At 54.7% G+C, this 27,513-nt stretch overlaps 1 protein-coding gene across 2 annotated transcripts in view; it reads right to left on the bottom strand.

Annotated features, from left to right (window-relative positions):
- Positions 1-27,513, bottom strand: part of SMG6 (SMG6 nonsense mediated mRNA decay factor) — a 137,969-nt gene that overhangs the window by 56,823 nt on the left and 53,633 nt on the right. For both annotated transcript variants that reach the window (XM_014953147.1, XM_014953148.1), the window contains exons 11-12: positions 3,188-3,304; positions 2,537-2,705 (exon numbers count right to left, since the gene is read on the bottom strand). In XM_014953147.1, the coding sequence (XP_014808633.1) occupies positions 2,537-2,705; positions 3,188-3,304 (286 nt within the window). The remainder of the gene's footprint in view (positions 1-2,536; positions 2,706-3,187; positions 3,305-27,513) is intronic.

The raw sequence follows: 27,513 nt of genomic DNA, 5'->3' as shown, positions 1-27,513 counted from the left end.
CCCCCACCCCAACCCCACCCCAGCTCTCTTCCCTTACGAAGGGACGAGCCGTGGTGAACATGGCGAAGGCGGCGTTGAGCGGAGGCCTCGGGATGTATAGCCCAGGCCCTGGGCTCCGGTGGAGTCTTGACAAGCTGCCCCGCTGGCCACCAGCCCAGGCCGTCATTCTGGCAACAACGCTGGCCCCGGATGAGCTGCACTTTGATGCAAGCTCTGGGCCAGGCCTTTTGCTCCTCGTGGGCTGCCAGGTGGGTACGGGGCCTGTTTTTTTCCAGAAGCTCTAGCACACACCCATGGCACCCTTGCAGGGCACTTCTGTGCTTTAAGGCTCTTCTACCATCCCTTTTCTGTGCCCACCCCATCAGGAGGGGGCAATGAGAGCCATGGCTGCAGAGCACTGGGAGGAGGTATCAGAGCGTCCAACCAGCCTCTCCATTGGCACTGGTGGGGACCTCGTAGCATGTCCCACCACCATGAGGCACAGAGAATGCATGGAATGGCACAGGCCCCTTATTCAGTCCTGCACTTGGCATCTGGACTTGCTCCTCACATGCTCTCCCTGCTCCTGAGCTCACCCTGCCCATAAACCTTGGCTTACTCCAACACGCCTGCTGCTCTGACCCATGTTTTACTTCTAAACTTCTTTGAAGCTGCTCCTATCTAAACCCCCGGACTCGGTGACTCTACCTGGTTGCTGAACAGCCCCACACCACACAGCAGGCTTGTGTCAATAGAGAGCTGAAACACTAACCCAGTGCTCCCCTCTTCCTTTCCCACTTCTAGGGAAAATGTTCTAAGTCCTGCTCATGCCCAAGAGCTAGTTCCCTCCTACTCATCACTTTCCACACCTCCAGAGCAGCTCAAGCTGCTGCTGTCCCAAAGTCCTGGACCACCAACACCTGGCCATGCAATGCTGGGTTGACACAAGAAGCCTGGGCTGAAAGAACAGCCCATCTCCTCACCGGGGATAGGACAGATTCTCTGGGTGAGCCAAAGAGCAAGGGTGGAGGAACCGGGAGCCAACATGAGGCTCCTCATGTCCCAGAGGAAGGACAGGAATGGGGGCTGCTCAGCCACCCTCCGTGGAGAGGACAAGGTGGGGAAGCAGTTGGACCTCTGCTACGAGATGAAGACCCTCATTCCTCACCCAACAGACCAGGACCTTGCAGTGTGGAGCCCCCAAACCCATACCCACTGCTCCTCAAAGCCACCACGCCATGGGGTGAGATGCCACCACCGCCTTCTCCGGCCTCGATGGGCAAACAGGAGCCCGCACCTGCTCTGGCAGCCCAGGGGGATGCAGCCCCCTGCCCGGCAGTAGCGAGAGGCAGCTCGTCCCGGGGAAGGCGCCGAGCGCTGGCTGCATGAACCCAATCAGAAATTCCATCTCGAAGCTGCCCGTCGCCAAGGGCTCAGCAGCTCTCCCTGCGCAGGCAGCGCGAGGGGGAAGGGGGGGATTGGTGCAGGCGGGTTCACGTGACGGATCCCAGTTTGAGTTCCTGCCCAAAGATGGGCAGCAGTTCACATGAGCAGGCAGCGGTCCCACACCGAGCAGCCGACAAACAGAAAACAGACTCCATCTCCACAAAATGAGGCCCAGAACTTCCTGTGTGAGATTTCCATTTCCTCAGCCAAATGAAAAAGAACTGGAGTAAGAGGCAATAAACTAGGAGAGCAGGACTGGACCTGACGCATGGAGAGGGGACCCATTAATGGTTAAGCCACTTTGCTGGATTACTCTTAATGCGCCTTCCCATCACCCTGGGTTCTGGCTCCTTTGGATTAACAATAAGACGTGATTTCAGGCTCTGGATCCGGAGTACCGGAGGCAGATGGAAAATCCTGCGGGAAAGCAGCTACGGAGCATGCTCAGACACTGTTTCGCATACTCCATACTTGGCCCCTTCACTCGCTTTTCTGTCCAAAAATATGCAAATTGCCTAGTCCGCATTATGGACTAATGGGCTGGAATCGGCCAGTTTAGAAAATTAACCCTTTTGTGTGTGGCAAGGGGTAGAGAAATGCTGTTTGTGAAGGAGAAAGGAGGTGACTTTTGGAGCTCCAGGAACAGGCAAGCCGCTCCGGGCCAGCCCAGCCTGACCAAGGTTGGCCTGATTCAGTCAAAAAAAAAAAATAAAAAGGCAACAAAACGCTCGTGCTGGAAATGGACTTCCCTCTTGCAGCGGGGAAGGCCCTGCCTGTTCAGTGGGGCCAGCACAGCGCGTAAAGGAGACGCATCCCAACAAAAGCAGACACACATCCAGGGCAGAAAGTAAAAATTCAGCTCCCGGGACATTTTCTAACACATGGAAGCAAAGAGCACCCACCAGGCCCCCTCAGAGACACTTCACCCCCACCCACCCATCAGTGAAGAAAGTCTGTCACCAAGGGTGACAAGTCCCCACCAAACATTCCCTGCCCAGTGAGCTCCTCCTGGGTGCCACAGCCAGGAGTAAGCATAAGTGAAGGGGAAAGGTTGCACAAAGAGCCCAGGGGGGGAATGGACACCAGAAGACAGACCAGAGGATGCACTTACTGTTTGGGGAGCTCGAGAGAGGTTGGAGGAGGATTCCAGGTGTCCGGGTGGCCAAGCATCCAGTCCGACCAGACCTTCACGCTGGGAAGCAACTCCTTCAGGTCCTGGGGCAAGGCAGAGACCTTGATCTCATCCTCCTCATCCTCCTGCTCCACGTCTCGTGGCTGAACTGCAAATACAAGATGTGAGAGCTGAGGGATGCTGAGGACAGGGGATGCACAATACACATCCCAACATCCCAGTCTTGGATGCACAAGGGAACAGTCACAACCCACAGCAAGTGCAATGACTGATCTGTTCTCCCTACACAGACCAGCCTGCGGGGCAACATGGGATGTCTGTGACCCCTTTTATTCATCCTATTCATAGAGATAGGATTCCAAGGTCCCAGTTTTGGGAAGTTTCCCAATAACTGGCAGAAAACATGCCCTCAGCCCATCCCTTTCTTCCAAACGTCTCTGCCTGCACACACCATGGGCTTTCCTGCCAGGTGATCCAAGCGTAACCTGGGCAGAGCTTGGGATGCTGGGGGAGAATCCAAAGGCCCCAGCAGAAGGAAAGAAGGGGGTACAAAATAGCAGGGAACAAGGGCCTGAACCCCATTATGCTGCCTGGGGGGCAGCTGTGTGGATCCAGCAGGTAACCCCTTACCTTGCAAGCATTCCCTCAGCAGGCTGGTGCACCTCCTCACCAGGAGTGCGAACATGGAGAGCCCCAGGGCCGTGGCCTGTTCCTGGATGACAGAGCGACAGTCTTCAGCGATGCACTCTAGGAGACAGAGAAGAAAGGGTTCAGCAGGGAGCAGGTCAGACCCTCCTTCGTGCTTCTGCCTTCGCAGCCTCCCATTCCGCATCCCCCACGGAGCAGGGATGTCCGCAGGGGTGGGCGATTCCCCACCTCACACCTCTCCTGGACTCAATCGCTCAACGGAGCAGGGGGAAAAAGGTGATGAGTGGCCACTCTGGAGCAGGAAGAGGCCACGGTGACACTGTCCACGTCATGTCCCATGCCACCCCCTGCGCTGAGCCGGCACTCCGGGCTCCCCGCACAGAAGCTGCTGCTTGGAGCTGATGCCTTCCCCCCGAAGGAGGGGGATATGCTTAAGTGTTAAAAGGGTAATTAGCTGCATGTTTGATCTTTGTCCCTGCTGGAGTTTTAACCTCAGCAGCTGAGGAGGGGGCTCCTCCCATTAGTTCACCAGTCACACAACAGCTTGTCAAGAGAGCTTAATTGAAGCTGTTACTCAAGTAGATGCCACACGACCACAGCTCTTCCAAACAGAGCCGGCTCGGAGTGAGAGCAAATCCCCCCGGCACATCTACACCCAGCCAGAAACCACTTCTGAGGCTGCTGAGAGCAGCGGGGAGCTGGCTGGAGGGAACTGCCTGCAGCGGGGCGTGGGTTACATTTAGGGAGGCTGAGAGCACCCTGGGGCACACCAGGCTGCCTGCGCTCGCTCGGGCACCGCGCTGCCTCCTCGCACAAGATTTTTAAGCCTGATGGGCATCCTCTGCCCCCAAATCCCCTCTTCCCACATTCACATCCTCCCTTGAGACGTGATGGGGAGAAGCTGGCCAGGAGCTCGTCCAGAGTGTGGCAGGGAAGTGCTGGGGGGGGGAACGGAGCTGCTGCCCGGGGTGATGGGATGCACCCACATCACTTGGAGTTTTTGTACCAGCCTGTGTGCCCTTGGCTCTGTGTAGGCCGCTCTGCTCCTCGCACACCGCCTGCTGCAGGACAAGAGGCTTCCAGCCTTCACCCTGCAGCTGGGAAAAGCTGCCCTAAGGCAGGGAAAGGATTTGCACAGCAAACACAAATATGTAGGTAATGACTCCAAATTGGTGCCCGTTGTGATGGGGAGGGAGAGCCCCCGCAGAGCCCCGGCTCCCAGGCACCTCCGCCGCAGCCGTGAGCATCAGCTACGTGCCGGCAAGGAGAAGGTGTTGGAAGCTGAACTCCCCTGATGTGGCAGGCCAGGGATTTCGAGCAAAGGCCAAGAGGATTAAAGCAAGACATCAAGACCCCCCTCCCCGATTCCAGCCGGGGCTAGCAAAACGCCTGAGGCGCAGAGAACAAACATTTTTGGGGTTTTTAAGTGCAAATTATTTCAGAGCAATGGGGTGGGAGGTTAAAAACAAGCAGAAAAAGACTAAAACACACCTAGAAAATATAGGTAAAAATAAAAGGAAGATCTGTAGGCTTGATTTGGCCAGCTCTTATAGAAGCCCATGAGTTCAGCACCTGGTGAAGAGACCACCGAGGGTAACCCAGGGTGGCACCAGAGGCGCCTGGCAGCCAAATGAGGGTGCTCTGCTCCTGAAGGCAGGGCTGAACTGATGCTGCAGAGCAATGGTAGGAAGTGCCGTACTGCAGAGGCTGTCAACTGTTGGAGGAAACATAAAACTAAAGATGTGACCACTCTGGGACAGTAAATCTCTTTCATGAAGCCTTTCCCACAATTAAGAGTGTTAGTCCCAGTGCTCTGGCCACAGTCCAGTTCAAGAAATCGCAGTCATCTTCCCCGTGCTCCCTCCTCCCGCACTCGGGTGAGATGCTGGACTCTCCTCACTTGTCTTTAATGGGCACACAGCAAGATCATGGCCATCGCGCTTGCCAGACCTGAGTCTGGCAAGTCCCAGCTCCGGGCATTTCAGCAAGTACCCTCATACTTTGGGTGGGCAGCACCCCTGGGACTTTGGGCACTGTGCTCAAGCCACACTCAGCATCACCCCCAAACTGGGCTGGTACAAAAGCTAAGTCCTCCCCCTCCAAAAAAGGCCAAGATTCAAAGGTGTTTGTGATGCTGAGGGTCACAAGCACTGCAGAGCCCAAATGTATTTAGAATCATAGAATGGTTTGGGTTGGAAGGGACCTCAAAGATCATCGAGTTCCAACCCCCTGCCATGGGCAGGGACACCTCCCACCAGACCAGGTTGCTCAAGGCCCCATCCAGCCTGGCCTTGAACCCCTCCAGGGATGGGGCATCCACAACTTCCCTGGGCAACCTGTTCCAGTGTTTAAGTGCAAATTATTTCAGAGCAATGGGGTGGGAGGTTAAAAACAAGCAGAAAAAGACTAAAACACACCTAGAAAATATAGGTAAAAATAAAAGGAAGATCTGTAGGCTTGATTTGGCCAGCTCTTATAGAAGCCCATGAGTTCAGCACCTGGTGAAGAGACCACCGAGGGTAACCCAGGGTGGCACCAGAGGCGCCTGGCAGCCAAATGAGGGTGCTCTGCTCCTGAAGGCAGGGCTGAACTGATGCTGCAGAGCAATGGTAGGAAGTGCCGTACTGCAGAGGCTGTCAACTGTTGGAGGAAACATAAAACTAAAGATGTGACCACTCTGGGACAGTAAATCTCTTTCATGAAGCCTTTCCCACAATTAAGAGTGTTAGTCCCAGTGCTCTGGCCACAGTCCAGTTCAAGAAATCGCAGTCATCTTCCCCGTGCTCCCTCCTCCCGCACTCGGGTGAGATGCTGGACTCTCCTCACTTGTCTTTAATGGGCACACAGCAAGATCATGGCCATCGCGCTTGCCAGACCTGAGTCTGGCAAGTCCCAGCTCCGGGCATTTCAGCAAGTACCCTCATACTTTGGGTGGGCAGCACCCCTGGGACTTTGGGCACTGTGCTCAAGCCACACTCAGCATCACCCCCAAACTGGGCTGGTACAAAAGCTAAGTCCTCCCCCTCCAAAAAAGGCCAAGATTCAAAGGTGTTTGTGATGCTGAGGGTCACAAGCACTGCAGAGCCCAAATGTATTTAGAATCATAGAATGGTTTGGGTTGGAAGGGACCTCAAAGATCATCGAGTTCCAACCCCCTGCCATGGGCAGGGACACCTCCCACCAGACCAGGTTGCTCAAGGCCCCATCCAGCCTGGCCTTGAACCCCTCCAGGGATGGGGCATCCACAACTTCCCTGGGCAACCTGTTCCAGTGTTTCACCACCCTCAGAGTAAAAAATTTTTTCCTGATACCTAATCTGAATCTTTTTTCTTCCAATTTAAAACCGTTTCCCCTTGTCCTATCATTACCCTTCCTGGCAAAGAGTCCCTCCCCAGCTCTTCTATAGGCTCCCTTCAGATATTGAAAGGCCGCTATAAGGTCTCCCTGGAGCCTCCTCTTCTCCAGGTTTTCAGAGATCGGTTCCAAGCACTGGAGCACTGCTCTGTGGTGGTCACAGGCAGGGTTGGCACCAGGGCCTCAGCCCTTCCCACTCCCACCAGCAGCTCTTCTTGGCAGGTTTCAAGTTTCCCATAAACCATAAAATACCCGAAAGAGAGTAAAAACGTTCCTTGCACGTGGCAGGTACAGCCACGTGTGACCCGCTCACTCAAACCGAGCACTAGAGCCACAGCCCCAGCCCCATCAAGCATCTCGTACTGCTACAGACGTGCACCACGTGCCACCAGCTCACACCCAGTTTACACAAAGCCACGGTGCTCTGATGCACTGCAATGATGCTCAGCCCCAGTACAGACCACAAAGCTGCCAACTGTGCAGGTAAGAGGAACAGGACACCCAAATTTAAGGGTTGTTTCCCCACGGTTCCAGCTCAGCTACTGTGGGCATTGTCATCTCGTCACTATCTTACACATAACTTCCCCGATCCTGAAAGTTCACTCCCTGGTCAAGCTTCTCAGCCTCATTTCAGAGGTTCCTCCAGCCCAAAAACCTGGCAGGGAAGGAGAAGCATCCAGGTGGGTGCTTATTGAAGACCCCTGAACATACAACAGTGCTCCAGCTCCCAGCCTTGCCAGCAAAGGCTCTTAAGAGCTTCACTGTAGGACAAAAGAGGAAAGCACCATAAATCAGAAGAAATCTTTTCTTTGCGCCTTTTCACCACTTTCCTGGGGAAGCAGGGAGCCTCGGCTTTCACTGAGCTGGGACCCAGTGGTCACGACTGTGTGACCCAGAGGTCGGTGGGGTGGCAGAGCCCAGGTGACCCCCGGCTGCCCAACGCCACCAGAAAGACAGTCAAGGTGAGGGTACAAGCAAAGGGCAGAGCACTTATAAAATGCAGATATTTAGACAGAAACTTGAGTGATGAGCAGTAAGGAAACTACCTCTCAGCATCTGCAGCAAGGTCTCTCGCCCACAGCATGAAGTGGCTGAGCTGACCCTGGCACGAAGAGAAAACAGCTTGGTGGGAGATACGCTGCAGGGGGTGTTGGAGCAACAAACCTGCTCTGGTGCCCACGGGACATCATCTCTGAGCTGAGCAACGGTCTGTGCTGCTGGTAGCGCACAACGCATTAAGACACAAACTTCATGGAAAGAGATGTTCTTGGAGGCTGGAGTGACACTTGGGCAGTTCCTGTCCCTGCAGTAGGACAGCACTAGTATAGCCTGGGGACATCAGCTGCCACAGACCAACACAAACCTCTCTACTCGGGCAGAGAGATCCTGCCTGCACAGCCCAGGGCAAACCCTGCAATTCCCAGATATATTTTTCCCAAATCCACAGCGAGTACAGGAGAAGCAGAACCACAGCACCAGGTCCACAGGGGATCCCACACCCTTTCCCTACAGGCAAGTCACCAAAAGCCTGGGGCCAGAGACATTTAGAGGTGGCGTCGATGGCATCCCATCAGCTCAAGCCGCCACAAACCCACGCTCCACTTCCTCCTGTGAACCCCCAAATTAGGCTGCCATCAGATAACCCTGCTGTACTCACACCCAGCACGCCGGGGTGTGGTGCGGAGGTGGTCAGGCAGACTATGGACAGAAATCACACGGAAAAGAAGCTGCTCCGAGGTCACGGACCCCGAGGTGGTCAGAGTTGTGGCTCCTACGTGCCACCAGCCGCCGAAGCAGTGACGCTCTGCAGGAAATCATCCAGCACAACACCTGGTTGTGCATCACCAACCACAACACATTTCCCCTCCACTTTCTCCCCTTACAACCAGGCAAAAACATCCCTGTGAATGCCAGCATCGGTTAAACAGCTCCTGTCACCACGTCACCTCTCGGCTCTCGCCTGCGCGGCCACCCCGTGAACCAGATCACGCAGTTCATGGGGGTTAGAAATGTCACCTTTCAGCTGTGCCATCGCCATCAAAGGTGTTGTGTGGGGGGGAGTGGAGGGTGGGGAAGGCTGGCACCACTACCTAGATAACTGCTTGTTAAACCACAGCGCAAGGTCAGGGCTCCAGGACTCGCGGCGTTTGCAGCCAAGGCTGACTGGGGGTAACCCCACACCCTCACCACACACTACACCGACCCACGGTCCGTGGAGCCACGCTGCAGTCACAGCAGGGAGCTGAGCCAGCCTAAAAACCCACCTTCTGGCAGCTTCCTCAAGCTGGATCTGTCCCTTGTAGCCCCACATCCACTACACCAGCAAAACTCAGAGGGATGCGCAACGCCGCACAGGGCTAGAAAGGAGCAGGCAGAGTATTTTAAAGCAGGAAAAGTCCTCAAACGCTTTACACTCCCAACCAACCGCCTGGGTAATTTGCATTCAAAGGCTGAATTTGCCTCAAAGACCTGTCCTTCTGCACCCAGAAAATCTGCAGCCTTCTGCAAATCCACCCCACGGGGAGGGGTCCCGCTGCTGGACCGGCCAGTGGGACATGAGCTCTGACAGGTTTCTGCAGGCAGGGTTTGAGCTCGGTGTTATTAAGCCTGCCTGACACTGGCCACTCATAAGACCCTTTTTCCAGTTGGCTCAGACTTTAACTATCGGAGCTGAAGTTTCCATGCTGGGTGCCTGTCTCAGCCCGAATTCTTCCGGAAATCTTTAGCCAAAACAGTTCGGCTACTTGTGAGAATGAGGCTAGGAAACAAGATAGTGGCTTACCCTTGTTAGAAAAAAAAAACACTTACAACCTTTTCCTTGAGCTAATCTAGCAACTGCAAATCCTGGAAAGGGGATCTGAGATTTTGCTGCAGAATAACCTTTTTAACAGAGAGTTTTCCTGTCCTACTAGAAATCTGTCCGCACTTGGCCAAGCTATAAACATCTGAAATACAGCAGTTTTTCCATATTCAATAGGAATTCATTTCAGCAGCTAAAACCTTCTAAGATTTCCCCTCCTTGAGCATGCTCCATCTTCCCACCTCCCTTACATCTAGCCGCCCTTACACCTAACCTGTGTTACACTCAGCAGAGCAACTGCCCTGCTCCCATCCAGCAGGCGAGGACCTCCGAAAAAATGTCCTCGTACTACTCACTGCTGCTTGCTGCGAGCTGGAGATTGGACCCAGACTCCTCTAAAGTGGTGCCCGGGCTATCTGCTCTGAAGCAGAGTCCAAGAGCAAGAGGAGGGAAAGGGGATGGAAAAAAAGGGAGCTGATGAGCATCAGACTGCGAGCACAGAGAGAAAGCAACCGGGAACCAGCGATGGGGGGTTTGTCTGAAGATCACAAAACCCCTCTGAGCTGTAGAAGAGTCCTCCTGCTTCTTCACGTGTAGGAAAGAGAAGTTTTTCTCTCCAGCTGAGCCCTGGTGTGCACGGAGAGCGCTGTTTTTCTACCAGGAGGCAGTTTCCTCTGCTGAGAGCCTGGGGAGCGGCAGCGCCCTCTGCGAGTGTCTACCTGGGCTCCAGGCTGCGTCCCACGCAGGGGCTGCGGGCTCTGCTCCCACCCAGCCCAGCTGTGGCCATAAATCTACCTGCTTCGCCGAGGGAAGGGTGCACGGGGGGGGGAAAGGGAGAGAATGGAGAGAATGGGGACTTTTGTAACGGGGAGAAATTTGTGTTTCTCTGAGAACATTATATTCATGGAAAACATAAACCAACTGTCGTCAAAGTCGTCTGAGCTCAGGAAATGGAGCGGCCGGGAGAAGGCTGCCATGTGGCCGGATGTTATGTATTTCTAATTAGTGCTATACATCTTTCAGCAGCGAGTGTCCTTTTGCTGGGAAACACAACGCGCTGCCCTTGTTATTGTAACTGTCAGAGAGTGCTTAAACAGATAATCTCCAGGAAAAGTGATAAACACATCCCCTCTCCCACTAGGGTGTGCGAAACAGCGATGCCAAACCTCTATTAGGGCAACGCAACCAGCCGCAGGAAATGGGAATGGGAAAAGAGCAGGCGATGGAAGGGACAGCCGCCTCCGAGGAGAGGGATTTGCTGGAGGAAGCTTCTCGCAGCCGCTCGAGTGCCATGTGCCGAAGGAAATCCTGCGAGGGACAATCAGGGCAGAGCAAGCGCAGGCCACGTGTCCTCAGCCCGGGGCTGGTGGGGGGGGGACTGGCAGGGATGGGGTAGGGGGGGCTGGAAGTGAGGGCTCCCAGCTGCTCCGCTCCGAGTGCGCCCTAGGCAGTGGTGGAAGCGAGCCACAGCAACCCACAGCAACCCCTCAAGCTCCCAAGCAAGCAGCAGACATGCTCCTACATCCGTCCCTGCTCACACAACACAAGGAGGGCTGAATCTTTTCGCAGTTAAAACACCACCAGCCAACAAGCGTTAAAGAGTCTCCAAGGAGATTCCTTTGAGTCAGGCAACCAGGCTGCTCCAGCCAAGGGTGGGGAGGACTCCAGCGAGAGTTTCCACGCTGGCCTCCCCCCGTCCTAACCTGAGCCATGGCTCCAGGCAGCGGCGCCGGCAGCAGGTGGCCCCAGCGCAGGCAGAGAGAGCAGCAGGGACGTGCTTTGCTCCCGGGGAGCAGCTCAGCTGAACCCACCTTCCCCGGTGAGAGGGCAAAGGACCGTACGAGAAGGCAATCAAAGGAACGAAACGGGTCTCCGGACGCAATCCCGAGGATGACATTTAAGGCCTGGCCAAGGGAGGCAGGAGGTGGAGGAGCTCGGCGAGCGCAGGGGCTGCGGCACCCGGCTGATGTGTCAGCAGCTCGGCCACACAGACAAACTGATTCACCAGCCGGCTGCTGCCCTGCGGGGAAGAAGACAGAGGCTGGTCACCTCCAAGCTGACACCACCCCAAGGCAATTCCTTTGCTCTCTTATCGCTCAGACACAGGAGTGGTTTCCCCCACCGTGAGTCACCCGCCGCCAGATGCGGCGTTGGCAGGGGCGCAGGGCAGCCCACCGGGACGGGGCTGTCTGCAGGACGTGGGTAAGGAGACACGTTGCTGGTCTAGGCAGCTGGTCCCACCACCGCCTGCCCATGGTGGAGACCGCACACCGACTGATGGGAATATAAAGCAGGGAAGTGAGGGGGGGGTGCTCACAGCTGCGGGGCATTTCCCCGACACCCCTTCAAAGAGAACCTGTGAGTCACGGGCACTCCCAGCTCTCGGCTGGGAACTGGCGAGTCACACACACACACACTCATCTGCCCCCGAAAGAGCCTGGGAACCTGGAGGCACTCGCTCAGCCCTGGCTAATACCCTGCAAAAAGCCTGGGAACTGATGGGCAGCCTTCCTGGAAAGATGCTCCACCAGTCAGAATTTGCAGGCAGCAGACAGGGTGGCAGCCCCAGCCCTCCCCACACAGCCCTGGCCGAGCTGAGCACCACCACCTGCAGCACACAGGGCTGAACCCCTCCCCAAAGCGACCTCCAGATTGCAGTAATAACCTGGATGCCCCCACTCCACCTCCCAGTACTGACCTCTCCCCGCAGAGAGGCAGAAAGGACTCAGGGGGGGGTCTCAGCCGCAGCACTCAGACACCCAGCAGCACTGGGGAACTCGTTGCACGTGTTCCCAAACTTCCCAAAGCAGCCGGGGCCGCCCAGGAGCCCGCGGCTCCCTCTGCTCCGTGCTGAAACCCTGGCTTGTCCGAGGGAGGGAGGGAGGGAGGCCTAGGAGGTGAGGAATGCCGGGGGCCTGGGGAGGATGGAGCAGCTCTCCCTGTGGAAGCCATTAGATATTCAACACTTCATTTGTTTCCAGCCGTCCTGGACTGCAGCGCTGGGCTCTAGGACGGGAGGCTCTTCTCTGACGTAACCAGGAAGCAGCTGCAAAATTAAGGAATCCCTCATGACATCATAAAAAGGGTCGATGGTTTACAGGGGAAGGTATAAAACTTAATGACATATTCCCACCCGAAGCAGCGAGCCTGCTGGAGAGCCACAGGGGAAGCCGTGCTCTGCCCGACACGAAGGGGCTGCCTGCCCAGGACAGCTCTGTGCTGCCAGCTCCCTCGGCTGATCCAGGAGCTCGCCTCCAGCCCTCACCGTCCCCGAGCTCAGGATCCATGCACCAGGGAGGGGATAACCAGCTCAGTATCTCCTTCCTCACCCTGACAAACAGAGCTTTAGGTTGGCAAAGGAATGACTTTGGAGATGGTTCTCTTGTGTAATCCGGACTGGCCAGGAGTCACCAACAAAGAACATTGTGCAGTAACGTGGGGAGAGATGGATTAATTTCCATGGGGAAAGCAGACACGTGCACAGTACCCACAAACCCCCAATTTCTGCAGCCCTGGAAGACCAACAGGTCCTGCAAGAGGAGGCCAGGGCAGTGGCACACACTATCCCTTCCCCACCACACAACCTGGCCCAGGACAGAAAGAATGACATTAGCCTTGAGGACAAGCACAGAGCCATTTCCACTTGAAAAGGGAAAAGGATAATGGTTTAAAATTAACTGCAGCCTTTTCCAGGAAATATCAGTGGAAAGAAGCAGACATTTTTAGAAATGTTATTCTCAGAAATTTCCTGAAAAGACCCATCAGTCAAAACACAGATTGAAGCCATTTCCACTTGCACTAAGCGGCACTCGGAGCTCTGCCTCCGCGCTTGGGGTGCGTGACCCAGCTGGCAGGGTCCTGCTCTGCACCCCTGGCCCCAGCGAGGCCACAGGAGTCAGCTTTGGGTGTGAAACACCCCACGCAGTGTCAGAAACACCCCTCCTGCCCAGGGAGCCACGTACATCCCAGCTTTCTCTAGTGACGTTTGCGTGGAGACGCTCCAGTCCCAGGCAGACAGAGCATCACAGCTGGGGTAAAGGCACCTACAGTCTCACCCACGCTGGCAAAGCCTGGAGAATCGCCCAAGAAAGTAGATATATATATAAACCAGGGCTGCTCCAAGCGGCTGAGATGACGCTAGGACTTACGACACAGGCACAGCAAAATCTTCACTAGCCTCAAGGCTCTGGGCAATCCCCGGAGCCGCGGGTTCTGCTGCCAACAACTGACAGCTCCACGAATCTGACCTGTCTGGCAGCTAAAAGGCTGGCAAACCCAAACCTACGTAACTCCTGGCTAGCGCCTAAGAAAGTATGTCCCTCCAAGCTGGCAAGGCAGCTCATCGGCACGTATATAGCTGCAGACCAGCCTGGCACCAGCCCTCTCTCGCTGCGGAGGGAATGTTGCTATAGGATGCACGAGCTGGATGGGATTAAAGTGGCTGCAGCAGCAAAAGGGTCCAAAGGTGAGCAGCACACGGAGAGGGCATCCAGACTAAACAGGGAACGATGCACCAAAAGAAGAGAAAAACATGGATGACAGAACATAAAAAGGTGTTAGGGGCACTGGAGTAAGGCAGGACGATGCAGCCCTATAAAAGAAACCCCCTGATGGCGTATCCTCTGTCTCCACGGATCTTTCATCCCTTGTTGAAGGGGCCAACTGTGCAGCCAGAGCCCTGAACCTCACCCCGAAAGGGCCAGCGAGGAAATTGGGCTCCTCAGCACGTGTGCTGCCATGGGAGCCCGGCTCGGCAGCAGGCATGGCAGGCTGCTAGGAGCATCCCACCCAGGAGCTGCGTGCGCCCAACCATAATTGTGTCAGATGTTATTTACAGCAGGGGAGGAGGTGTGAACAGGGCTTCCCGAGAGATTTACTCCAGCCCCGAGTGAAGTTTTATCAGGACAATCATAGCAAATAAAAGGCAGCCTTTTTTTTCCTTTTTTTTCTCCTAACACCCCCCCCCCACTCCGCCGCCTCCTCGTGCTGGAGGTGGGCATGTCTTTGGCAGCAAATGCAAACAGACAGCCTGGAACATGCCTCCTCTGGTGTGAACCTCAGTGAGCGCTTCGAGCCCGGAGTAAAAGTTAACGAGAGAAAGCGCCTGCAGACAGGCACAACACGGAGAAAAGCAGCCTTTGACGGGGCAGGAACAGCAAAGTGAGGAGCTTCCGTTTCAACACATTCACTCCTTTGCTGCTCTTCTTTTTACGGCTTCCTGAGGGACTGGAGCGCCAGTGAGTGGGTCAGTTTGCAAAGCAAATGCCAAAATGCAAAGCGAAACCCACACCCGCCCTCCACCCCTAGGCAGGCACTCAATCCCAGGACCCTCATCTGATGCCTGAAGGCTTGACCTGACTCCTCACCACCCTCTGGCCACCACCAGTCCCACCAGTGTCCCCCAGCGCCAGGACATCCCTCCGAGAGGGGCACAGCCCGGCCGCTGTGCCTACAGTGAAGCTTACCTAACATTTTCCATTATAAGCCCCTGGTTTTAGCTCCGAACAACTTTGCCAAACTTTAACCATTTAGGCTGCAAACCTCCATGCCAGAGGCTTTCTTCGAGCTAAATTTATTGGGAAAATTTCATCTACAAAGGTTCAGCCATTTGCCAGAATGAGGTTAGGGAAAATAGATTGTTCTTCTCAAGTTAAAAATTCTTTGACCATTTCAGCAAAATCCCTAGCACCTTCACACTTTGGAGCAGGAACCAGAAGTTTGGCAGGGGATGGAGTCTGGGTGTGCCTTCTGCCACCTCCATCCACCCCAGCTTTGCCAAGGGCTATGGAAATCTGAGAGGGTCACCATCAGACAGCTCTCACATGCCATGGCCACCGAAGCAGCAGCTGGTTGAGCTGCTTGGGTAGATGAGGGAAGAAGAAACGAAGTCGGGTAAGACAGCGGAGAAGGAAAGGCAGGTAGAAAAGGGGGCCAAAGCAGCAAGAGCTGGGTGACAGCAGAGCAGCCCGTTCTCCAGGCCACCAGGCTGCTCTGCTGGCACCATCAGTGGCTGCTCTGCCCAGCAGCTGGTGTGCACAGAGGGTATCAGCCCCACACGTCTGGTGTTCCTGCCCTGGCAGAGGCTCGTGTGGTGAATCTAGATTTCTGTGCCAGCCAAGGATCCTAGATGTGGTCAGTCCCATTCCATAGGGAAGCTCACTTTTCTGAAAACGATGGGAATTACACATACAAAAGTCATTACATGAACACAAAGTTGAGCGCTCAAAGGTCAGGAACACCAGACTTAGAGCTGTCTACACAACTTCAAGTTAACTCCATCACACGCACGCATTATAAGGTAGCCCTAACGACATACCACCTCTTCTCCCCTCAGGTTACCATTTTCAGTCAACGTAGGAAATTAACAGTCAGTAGAGCCCCTCCTGATGAGCTTTCTGATGTGCTGCAACGCGCACGGACTCAGTAAGGCTGAGGGCTGCAGGACACAGTGATGTTTTGGGGATTACGATGGCTCAGCACTGGGCTGGGGAACCAGATTCTGCCTTTGTCTTGGTTGTGAACTTCCAGGGGGATCCAGGAGTCACCACTCTCAACACACGTGCTCAGTATTTGTGTGTCCCTCACTTGTTGGCTGGCCGTGGTGACACAGATGGGATGAAATCTGCAGACAACAGGCAACTCAGCTTTGAATAGCAGCACATTTCCTGAAGGACTATGTTTTTAGGAGAACTCCATCTCCTGCACCTCAAAGTGAGCATCCAAAAAACCAGAAAACACGTGATTTTCCTTAAGCTCAGTTCCCATCTGTACACATCAGAGGTACCACGCAGAAAGACATCCAAACCCGAGATGCTTTAAGACAAAAGCCAGGGAGTTTACACCATCCAATTATTTGGACCTGAACCTTCTCGCTCTTCCTACGCTCCATGCAGCACCGAGCACGATGATAACACTTAATCAGCGACTTCCCTGGAAAACTCCCATGTGAAGGGAAAGGAATTTTACAAAAGGACAACGGGGAAACTGAGGCCAGGATCTCTTTGCCACGTCATCTCAGCTATCACAGGAGGTTGTATCAGCGTTACACCACACCTCAAGCACATGGAAGAGCCACCGAGAACAGGCTTCGAGGCTCGTTGGGTTTGGAAACAACCCCTCACAGCAGAAGTCACGGCCAGATTCACCCACCCGACCTCTCGTGGTGAGTGGGGGCTGTGATCTGGGGTGGAAATTTGGGGGGGGGGAGAATCTGCTCTGAGGGGTGGCACACAAAGGGAGGTTTCTCAGGTGTCAAGTGAGCGATTCCCTCCGGGAAGGGCCGAGACCACAGGCACAAACCCACAGCGCACGGAGAAACCATTCCAGGAAGTTTAACATCCGAGCCCCCGTGTTAGAAAATACGATCGCAGAGCTCCAACAACTTACATGTAGCCGGAGCCTCGGGTCCCAAAACGCCGCACAGACTGCTCACACCGGCTATCGAGCCTCCCCCCCCGCTCCCCTCACCCCCCCCCTCGCCTCGGGACTCAGTAACTAAAAAAGCCTTAACCTTCTACATTCATTAACAAGCATAAGACATAACGGTTTTATGCCAAATTCCTCTTTTCCCCTGTGATTTGAGATAGGATTGGCACAAGCGGGACGGTTCCCTGCAGCTACCGTTGCCGCCCCGTCCCCCAGCAGGGAAAGGCTGCACCCCAGGGTGGGGGGGGTCAGTCCTGGGGTGCCCCAGCACCCCTTTCCCTCGCTGCTACGGGATGGGAGCTGTGGGCTCCCAACCAGCCAGCGCCGCTACGTTTCCTGCAGAGATTTGAAAACCTGTTGCGAGTTCCAAAGCGAGCTTCGATTTCACTGTGACCAGCAGCTCGGAGACTCATAGTTACTATACAGCCGAATAAAATATTTTTTCATAAATTTAACGCCAGCATGTCTGTGTTTGGAAACTTTGAAAATCCATGTTGTATGGTTTACTGCACTGGAAAAGGTGCCAACAGAGTTTCAAAGGAAGGGAAGTGTATAACTGTTTCCTTTCAAATGCATTTTCCAATGGGATCCATTGAGGGAAAAGGCTGGAACTAACTAAAACATTATTAAAAACTGTTATGAAAAGAGACAGAGAGATGGAAAAAGATAGACAAAAACTCCAATACACAGCCGAGCGGGAGGGAGGGAGACGGGCGGCAAGAAAGGGGATATGGGCAGAAAAGACGCTTTGGGTGGGGAAAATGGGGCGAGACGGGGAGTTTTAACTGGCAGTCACCCTTCGTGGTTTCGTATTGTTGCAGATCAATTGATCAGGATCTCAAGTGCTGCTGGCCCGGTGGCACAAGGCGAACCACAGAGTTGGCTGCAAGCGCAGCACTTGCGAACTGCTGACCTTCAGTTTTAAAACCAAAAATATTCCTTGGGAAACAGTTACACCAGGTTCCAGCCCAGGCTGCCAAGCAAAAAACAAGCACTACTAACCTGAAGCAACACTCCCCCCACCTCTTCCCACCCCCCATCCCTAACACCAAACCACCAGGACTAGTAGCCTGAAGTAGCTCCCTGGGCTGATTCACCCGGCAGGAACCAGCCCGACGCGCGCGGAGGGGCTTGGCTTTTCCTTACACCCTGAGTGGAGCGATTAATTCTCCAATCGCCGACACCATCCGCGAGCACGGAGGATGCAGGAATGGGCCGTCAGACCGTTCCGAGGCGTTGGCCATCCTCAAAATGTTCTAACAAAAGTCTATAAATACCAGAGCGATGGGGTCCGTATAGCGCGGTCGCAGCCCTGCTCCAAAACCACCGCTCCAGCTCCAGGAGAAGCCCTGGGTTTGCTGCCCTGCCAGCCAAGGGGGAACCGAAAGGGGTTGAAAAACATACGTTTTGTCAAATACTTCAGCGCCCCGGACATCAGGAGGCTGCCAGGGTCGGGGGTCCGAGGGGGGATGGAGCTCTGCCAGGCTTCAAAGAGCCAGGCTGGGGGTGGGCAGAGCTCGGCGTGCGCCTGCAGAGCTCCAGGCCTGTGGTTCTGCGGGGTGTAGTAACCGTGGGCTGTAGCACACATGTCGAGGGATGAGGGGGGAAAAAAATAAACAGACAGACAAAAGAATGAGGATGCTCTGCCAATTCCAATTGTGCAGCTTTTATTTTAAATGCTTATCAAGCTGAGAAAGAGCAGAGTTCTTGGAAAACAAGGTTTCCTTTCTTCCCATGCCAGTGTCAAACACCCTCAAGGACGGGTACAGCACAGGCGCTCGCTGCCGGCCGCCCTCTCCGCAGCAGCCACCATCCCATCCCATCCCACCTACCTCAGAAAGGGTCTGCAAGCAACAGCCCTGGCCTTTCTGGTAAAAAGATCTCTATGATTTTTATATATTTTTTTTTAAATATATATTTTTTTATTTTTTTTATTTTTTTTTTTATATTAATCTCCGATCTGGCTGGGTTCAAATTATGGCCAATTACCCACCAACACTTCTCGCTAATAAAATAAAATTTTTACGGGCCCTAATTACTGCTTTCGCTGAACTGCTCGACAGGAAGCCGAAAGGCTGCGGCTCTCCAGACGGCAGCACAGACAGTAAAAGCCAGGCACCCGCGAGTAAATCGGCGAGTGACTCAGAGGAGACCAGCCGCCGGAGGGGCGGGCGGAGAGAGAAAAGGGGGGGACGGAGAGAGAGACACACCAGTCCATAAAACGCCGCGTGCCACGCACACCGTGCTGGGGGGACCGGCTGTCGGGTCCCCCCGGGGCACCCCAAACTACCTGGTGATGCCAGGCTGGTCCTAGGGACCAGAGCACTCCCGCTCCCCCCGCTCCGGGACGCAAACCGGCCGGAAAATTATATTTGGAAACGGCTGCATCGATCACGGGCGGCAGAGGGACGGAGCTGCCTCCCATTGTGGCTCAGGGGGAGCAGCCCTCGGAGCAGGAGGTGGCTTCTCAGCCCGGCTCCCACCTTTGCTTCTCCCCGTTAACACACAGAGTTAATCGACGGAGACAGAAATAGCAAAAAAAGCAGAAAATTCCTCTGACAACACAAAGCGTCCAGCCTGCTCCCAGCTACACACACACAAACACACGCTCCCGCTCGGCAGCGCTCCCTGAGCAGGAAAAAAAGAGTGGGGACCCCCCGGGTGACTGCAACCCGCAGCCAGGCTCTCCCAGTTCACCCCACCAGTCCCCGCGGCGGCAGGGAACACCCTCGGCGCAGGGAACGCAGCGGCAAAACCACCGGCCCACGCGAGCCCGTGCTGCCGGCGTCCCTCCAAGCGGGGCTGCCACGCAGGTATGCAGGCTCAGCTGGGGAAACGCAGCTCCACAAGATTAATTATACATACATATATTTTTAAAAAAAATTTTTTTCCCCCTTTTCTTAACCAGGATTACTTTAATTTTCGAGGACTAATAGAGTCCAGCTGCGACGGGGGAGGCAACGCCGCAGCGGTACAAAGGCAGACCTTTACACGCTGGTGCAAACTTGTACAATGTTGAGCACACGCGCGCGCACACACACACAAAGCCCTATAAAAAGGGATGCACTGCAGCGGGATATTTTTAGTCTTGACAATACAGCACTAAAAATACGACTTTGCTAATACATCACTACAGAAATATTCCCAGTGTCCATTCAGGAACGGTTTAAAACATTTATTTTTGTTTCCTTTTAGCAATGGTCAGAGAGGAGGGAGAAAATAGAAACTCATTGATAAGAGGAAACGAGAGAGACATGAAAAATTGAAAACTACCTAAAAGCTCATGGAGAGGTTTATTTTATTAGTTCTTAATAAATATCTTGCAGATTTCCTCAGGAAATACACCAGATCACATGTAAAATAGTTTGGTACTGATGTCAACTGTGTCAGCATATGAAATCTATTAGGGTGAAGCCACAGCAGGGTGATCAGCGTGCTGAAAAACTGCACGGCACCGAGGCGAGGGGGGGCGGGGGGAATCTCACGGCCCTTCCAAATTCTTCGAGAGGTAAAAAAGTCAGCCAAGACGCAGAGAGAGAGAAAAAAAAAGATCCCACATCCTGCTTTGCGCTGCCAGCAATGTGAAGTGCCCAGAGATTAATTCTATGTCTGGCCTGGAAATGTGACTTTAAAGCATTGGAGGGAGCGGGGAGGAGGAGGAGGAGGAGGAACGAGAAGGCCAGGCGAACCGGGACTGGCACCGTGCCACCGACCCCCCCCTTCTCTTTCCTTCTCTTTCCCTCTTTTCCCCCTCCTTGTCCTTCCCAAGCCGTGTTTCAACGTAGACAGCAGTAAACCCCAACAGACGGCAGCTCCCGGGGCTGCCAGGGCCTCGCACCAGCTGGGGCGCGTCTCCCGCTCCCCGCGCAGATGGGCCGCCAGCATCACTTCCGCCTCGCCTGCTTTTTAAAGACACACACGAGCCCATGTGGCAGCGTTTCCCCGCTCCCCCTGCCCGCCTTCGGGTCCCCCCCTCATCCCCACCAACTTCTCGACCCCACACCGGGCCCAGCCCCGGGCTCCCGAGCAGGCGGGTCATCGGGGTCTCGTCAGACCTTGGCTCCCCGGGCCCCCTCCGTTCTCTGAAGGGTTTATGCTGTTCCCAACCCGCCGCCTTTGGCAGCCGGCGCCTCCGTCTCTGTGCCATTACCCGGAGAGCAGGCGGCTGCTTTCGCAAGACTGGGCTCCTGGGTCCGGCCGAGAAGCACCGGGAGTTCAGCGAGGCAGGGTCAGGGGGACCACACGCTCCCGGGAGGGACGGGAGAAACGGGCGAGTGAAGAAAACATCACAGCCCAAAGCACATCCATCCCTGCAAGGCATCTCCCTCCCACCCCATGGTGACATGCTTGTGGCTGCCCACCTTGTCTCACATCCCCCGCAGCCTGGGGGGACCTGAGAGCACACATCAGAGACCCCTGCCAACCTCAGGGACAGACAAATCGTTCATGCCCTCTCCATGTCACCTACAAGCCCCGCGGTGACATTAACCACAGCCATCACGGAATCACAGAACTGTCAGAGTTGGAAGGGACCTCTAGAGACCATCCAGCCCAACTCCCCTGCCAAAGCAGGGTCACCCAGGGCACATAGAATCACAGAATCACAGAATCTTCTAGGTTGGAAGGGACCTCAAAGATCATCTTGTCCAACCGTCAACCTAACTGACAAAAATAGACACCCACACAACAAACAAGAAGCATCACCATCACTAAACCATACCTCCCAGCACTACATCAACCTGTCTTTTGAACACCTCCAGGGATGGTGCCTCAACCACCTCCCCGGGCAGCCCATTCCAATGTCTGAATCACACAGGACGGCATCAAGGTGGGTCTTGAAGATCTCCAGAGAAGGGGACTCCACACCCTCCCTGGGCAGCCTCTGCCAGGGCTCTGTCACCCTCACCAGAAAGAAGTTCTTCCTCACATTTGAATGGGACTTCCCATGTTCCAGCTTGTGCCCGTTGCCCCTCGTCCTATCGCTGGAAACCACTGAAAAGATTCCATCTCCATCTTCCTTCAAACCACCCTTTAGGAACTTGTAAACATAGATAAGGTCTCCCCTCAGCCTTCTCTTCTCCAGGCTAAAGAGCCCCAGCCCTTGGAGCCTTTCCTCGTAAGGGAGGTGCTCCAATCCCTTAATCATCTTGGTTCCCCTACACTGGACTCTCTCCTGCAGTTCGAGAAGGACTACGTACCCTCAGAGCTGTCACCCAGCCAGGGTTAGGCTGCCCCAGTCCTTACTGGCTGCCAAGCTGGACTGAGCATCACCACATTAGCCAGGGTGACTCCTGAAGGTCAGGCTCAACAAGTCCTCACCTTCCTCCTCCCCACCCATGAGCACGGACCGAGGCAGTGCCGTGCTCTGAGAACCTGCGAGAATCCACCCTCAGGCAGACCCTAACTGGGGAAAATTAAAGCTTTTTTTACATAAACCTGCACGGCCTCAGACACACACATGAGTAGAAACACAGCCATGGCCATGTCGCCATTCCCACTCTCAGCATTAAGGCAAGAAGAGATCCCAACCAGCCCCTGAGGATGCTCCCTCCCAGCTGAATCCCCCCCCCAGCACGGAGGGAGGGAGGTGGCAGGGGATGAGCCCAGGGGGGCAACCCCCCCCCGGGGAAGGGACCTCCCCGAACCTGCACAAGGGCACGGGGCGGGCAGCCCTCCCTGCCTACACCTGGCAGGCTATAAAACAGCCCCGCAAGCTCAATCAAGAGTTTTACAACTTCACAAAGCCCCATAATTAGCCTAATTATACGACGTTCTCTCAGAGAATTAAAACAGAAATACAGCAATTGACTCGGCGCTGCTTAGAAGCGAGGAAATCAAAGGCGCAACTCACATTAAAGAGTCAGAAACATCTCTTTAAAAGGGAGAGGATTTCCTGTCTCGGTGCAAACATCTAAAGCTTCACCAAAGCCGCTGCACCTGGTGCCACCCCACTCGGGGTCCCTGGCACCCTTCTTTCTCCACCACCAGAGCAGGGGTGGGAGAGTAGAGCTCCAGGGAGAGCTGCCTCTCTCCTTTCTCCTCGGTACAGCAGGACGGACGGACGGACGCTGTGTGCCAACGCTCCATTTCCTGCCTTTCATTTCACACGGCGACGCTGCCGCTTCGTCGAAATAAGTGCTGTTGTGTCAGCGTTGGTGGCGCTGGCCCGTGCCTCGGTGGCACCGCAGCACGACGGCCCCTCCAATCTGACACCCTCCCCCCATGTCACCGGCTCTGTCCTGACTTGCTGCTCGGGCTGCCGAAGCTTGGCTGCAAAGCAGACTCCAGCTTTCTGATTACAAATCATTTCCCCTCTGTTTGCTGCCCTGAAACGAGATCTCGGTATCACCCTGGTGTTTGGTGGAACGGCTTCAAGGGCAGATGTAAGGATGCGCTCGTGCTTGGGGCTTCTGCCCGTCACAAGTCCATCCAACACCACTCCATGGGGACTTTTGCTGCACTGAGGGGATGGAGGGCAGGACTGGAGACTCTGACACACCAGCAAGGACTCGGTTTCGCTGGAAACCTTTCCTTTTCCCTGCCACAAAGCCCCGCGCAATCTTTTTTGCCTCCCAAGCCACCATCTAGATTTCAGAAACCTGAACTGCAAGTGGAAATTCCCCGCAGCGCGTTGATTATTGCATCTCCTGCTGGCACTGGTGGCAAGGGGAAAAAAAAAAAAAAAAAATCACATGGCTTTCTGGACACACGTTTTGCTGAGGAGTCTTGCATCAGAGGGCAGAAGCCAGCAGCCAGGAAAATAACTCCAATTACGGTAAATAAATCCCCAAATATGTGACAATCTGCCTTTTAAACAGGAAACAGAGGGGAATAAGCAAAGGAAGACTTTGGTCTAAACATTGCTGCCACCAGCCTCAAGAGCCCGAGAGCGAGGCTCTGAAGAAGTGCCTGGGCCAAAAGTGTTTTACCTGAACTTTGCTGATGTGTCTCAAGTCCGAGACAGTTTCCTTCCCTGAAAGAAAAGGCGCCGACAGTTCCCGGCAACTGTGCCAACCTCCACCACTCAGAGGAGAAACTCCAGAGGGTCAGCTGCCACCTCCGGACATGGACGTGTCCCTCAGGAGGAGCAGGAGGCTCCGTGCAGGAAGCCATGTGTCTCCTGAGATGAGCAAAGTAGGTATCACCCCTCAGGCCATTTCAACCCTTCATCCTGCTCACACCACCGAGGCCTGGGCTGTGCTGGGACACAGCGAGGAGCAGATATCACTCAACATTGGTTAAGGAACCCTTTGTCCACGTGACATCTCAGCACCTGCTCGTTCTAGAGCCTCCACACAAGCCCAGCAGCAAGGGGAAGGATGGACACCAGTCCCAGCCAGCTCTCCTCAGGGCTTCCTCTCCTGATGACAACTCAAACCCGAAGCAAGCGAGAGCAGCAACACAAAGGGAGAGGAAGGATGAATTTAACAGCCAGTTCCTCCAAACGTAAGGCCTTGGGAAGTGTTATGTCCTAACGACACCTCGCTAAAGACAGCACTACCCAGTCCCACAGGGAAAGGCAGTCAGGTGCACGCTGGTGACCTCGGTACAGACACTTCAGTCCACACTCACTGTATGACGACCAGGGAGAGCCCCGAGCACCCCTGAGAAACCCAGTTATGGATCTGCTCAACTCCATCCTCCTTGCACCAAGTGGGCTGAGTTTCCAGCACAAACCCCACTCCCCAGAGCAGGTGTGGGGACTCCAGCCTCTGCTCTCGGTGGGGCACAGGACTGCAGAGGCTCAGCCTCCCCAAGACACAACCCCCCAACACCAACCACATCTTCATCCATCTCCCAGTTGTACCCAAAGCTGTCGTGGCCCTCAGAGCTGCCTGCTCGGAGGTGCCAGCTGGACTCTGGTGAAACACTTATTTACCACGCAAGGAGGGGAATTAGGAGAAAAAGACTCAGTTCTGCTCCCCAGACAGGGGAAGACCAAGTTGCTGCTTCTGCTATCTACAGCCTGAGGTTTATTAAGCTTTGCTTTGTGCCTAATTTTAATACCCCACCAAACCAAGGCAGCCTTCTGCAGTACCGCTTTATTTTTAAACTCACTCAAACGCACTGGACTCCCTTGTCTCTGACTGCCAGCACCTTTGTCCTCTCCAACATGCGAGATGTGGTTAGAGCCTCACGAGAGGCCATTGAGATGTGGCTGCAGCAGAAGAGCGGTACCTGCTTCCGCTGGGTCTTTTTCTGATGCCGCAGTCAGCTCTTTGAGCAAACATGGGTCCGAGCGTCAGAAACCGAACAAAGAACCGTGGAGATGGTCAGAGTTGAGGTTCTGCTGAGGGCAGACACCACCAGCCTCTGCAACGTCTCCGGAGATATTTTAAGGGTTCACCGCTTTAGCTTGCAAGTCAGAGCAGCTGTGGTCAGCAAAGCGAAGCACGCTCCATCCAGTGCAGGGCAGGAGGGCAGCGGAGCTGGCTGCTGGTTACAAAAAGACAGGCTGATTTCAGGGGGTCCTTTGCGTTCGATGTGTCCTCTCCAGCCAGGCCTGGGTGCTGGACACATAGGCAAAAGGAATCCTGTACCTGCTTAGAAGTTGCAGTTGATTAGCACTAACCTATGGATCCTTTCTGGTGTCTATCAAGAAGACTTGGGCAAGATCAACATCTCAGAAGCTGCTGCAGGTCTTCAAAGAGCAAACAGGACCGTGCACAGTAGCAAACCCCAGAAAAGGCTGTAGTTAGAAGACGCTCATCGTGTAAGAGCGGTTCTCTGTGACCCAGGCAGTGTCTCCACACCAAGTGGCCTATGCAGCATTGACCTTCTCTACACTGCTCCAAGGACACTGGTGTGGCAGTGCAAAGGGGACAGACGCTGCTCCGAATTTGCTGCAGGGAGCAGGGCATGAATCTTCCCTTGCTGCACCTCAGGGTTTCCCAGCCAACCCTATCTTGCACAGAAAACCCAACCACGTTCCACTCAAGAAGACAGACCATGGAGAGCTGCGAACCAAAGCCCAGGCTGACCCTGCCATGCTGGCTGTCCCCTCAAGTCCTCCTCACGTCCCACACGAGCTTTGGCAATGGGACTGCCACTCAAGTAGCAGGTGACAGAACCATAGAATGGTTCGGGTTGGAAGGGACCTTAAAGATCATTGAGTTCCAACCCCTCTGCCCTGGGCAGGGACACCTCCCACCAGAGCAGGTTGCTCAAAGTCCAACCTAGCCTTCAACACCTTCAGGGATGGGGCATCCACAGCTTCTCTGGGCAACCTGGGCCAGTGTTTCACCACCCTCACACTAAAGCCTTCCTGATCTAAATCCCACCTCTTTCATTTTAAACCGGCTTCAGCAGAGCAGTTGCCCTACAGCTGGTCACCCTGCCCTGCCACAACTTCCTTCTGGTTGAAACACAAGCCACGTTCCCAAATCTTCAGCTAAAGCGCTTGGGCCAGAACCTCCCCGTGCCTCCGTGCCCTGACTCTGCTCAGCCCCGGGGGGATGCAACTTCATTCCCTCCATGTGCTGAGGATGCACATATGGCAGCCCCCTCCCCTTTCTCCGTTTCCACCTAAGCCCGACCTCCTAACAACCTCCGCACGGCACAACGCGACCGGCCCGAGAGTGCCAGAAGGCATCCAGGTGCTGCAGCCTGATGCTTCACACCCGCAGCCAGGCAAATTTGCTGGGATTTCCGGGAAGTGTCTCTAGGGTGCCCCCAGCTCCGCTGCACCCCCACTTTGGTGCGCGCTTGTTTGGAATGCGGGGCCATCGGGGAGGGGGGTGGGGGGAGAGGGGAAGTTATTCTGGTGGTGGCCTATGAATAACATCCAGTGATTTATAGGAAGTATAATCCAATAATACAGTAAAATAAAACAGTGTGTCTGAGATGGGTTTGATTCCAGGAATTATAAAACAAATTATTAAAGAGAGAGAGAAAGAAAAAAAAAAAAAGCCTCAGAGAGGCCAGATCGGAGTAAATTGGGCACAGATGGGCTGGGAGGGGGTTTCTCTCTCTCCCCTCACCGAGATGCCCCTGCCGCAAGCACGGCTTCAATTAGTCTCTTCAGAAACCAGAGTTTTATTTCCCCAAATTACAGAATTAAAAAAAAATTAAAATTCTTGGAGTGTTTGTGGTTGGGATAAAGGGATCCAAACTTCTCTGTAAGTTGGTTGTGCAGATGGCTACCAAACTGTTAAACGGGCCACCCCACAAAGGTCCCGCCCCAGCCAGAGCCCAGGATGGCCCAAAATTTTGGTAGTCACCTACGTCCCATGATGGAAAGCTCCATCAGCTGAATGTCTCTGCCGTGTAGAGCGCCCATCTCTCTCTGCCTCCCTCCCCTGGCTGGGGCCTCCTTACCCCATGGGTTTGAGGTCTACAAGAAGCTTTTTCACACCTTGAATGCTCCTGAGGGGAGGCAACCAGAAGGTCAGAGGAGCCCTTGCTGGCCGCACGCCTCTGTGGACAATGGGGAGAGCAGCTCACTGGGAGGAACACGCCGTTTGATGCCGAACAGCAGGGGAAGCACTTCATGTGGGAATTCTTTGGCTTCCTCTGTCAGAGAAAACAACAGACCAATCCATCTCCCAGAGTCTTCCCAGTGCTGCCCGGCTGCACAGGCAGCTGAGACCAGCTCTGACGTGCCTGGTGCCACCCCCGGGGCACCACTCGGCTGCCTGCAGTGGGCACAGACCACAGGGCTCTGCCTGCACCCACCAGAGCCCTGCCACGGGCACAGGCTGCAGGGTCTGGGGACCACGGCAGTGACCTG

This window comes from Calidris pugnax, unplaced genomic scaffold (genome assembly GCF_001431845.1).
Source record: "Calidris pugnax isolate Ruff unplaced genomic scaffold, ASM143184v1 scaffold133, whole genome shotgun sequence".
Taxonomy (NCBI): domain Eukaryota; kingdom Metazoa; phylum Chordata; class Aves; order Charadriiformes; family Scolopacidae; genus Calidris; species Calidris pugnax.
The sequence above is the reverse complement of the archived record's forward strand: the minus strand, read 5'-3'. Positions and strand labels throughout refer to the sequence as shown.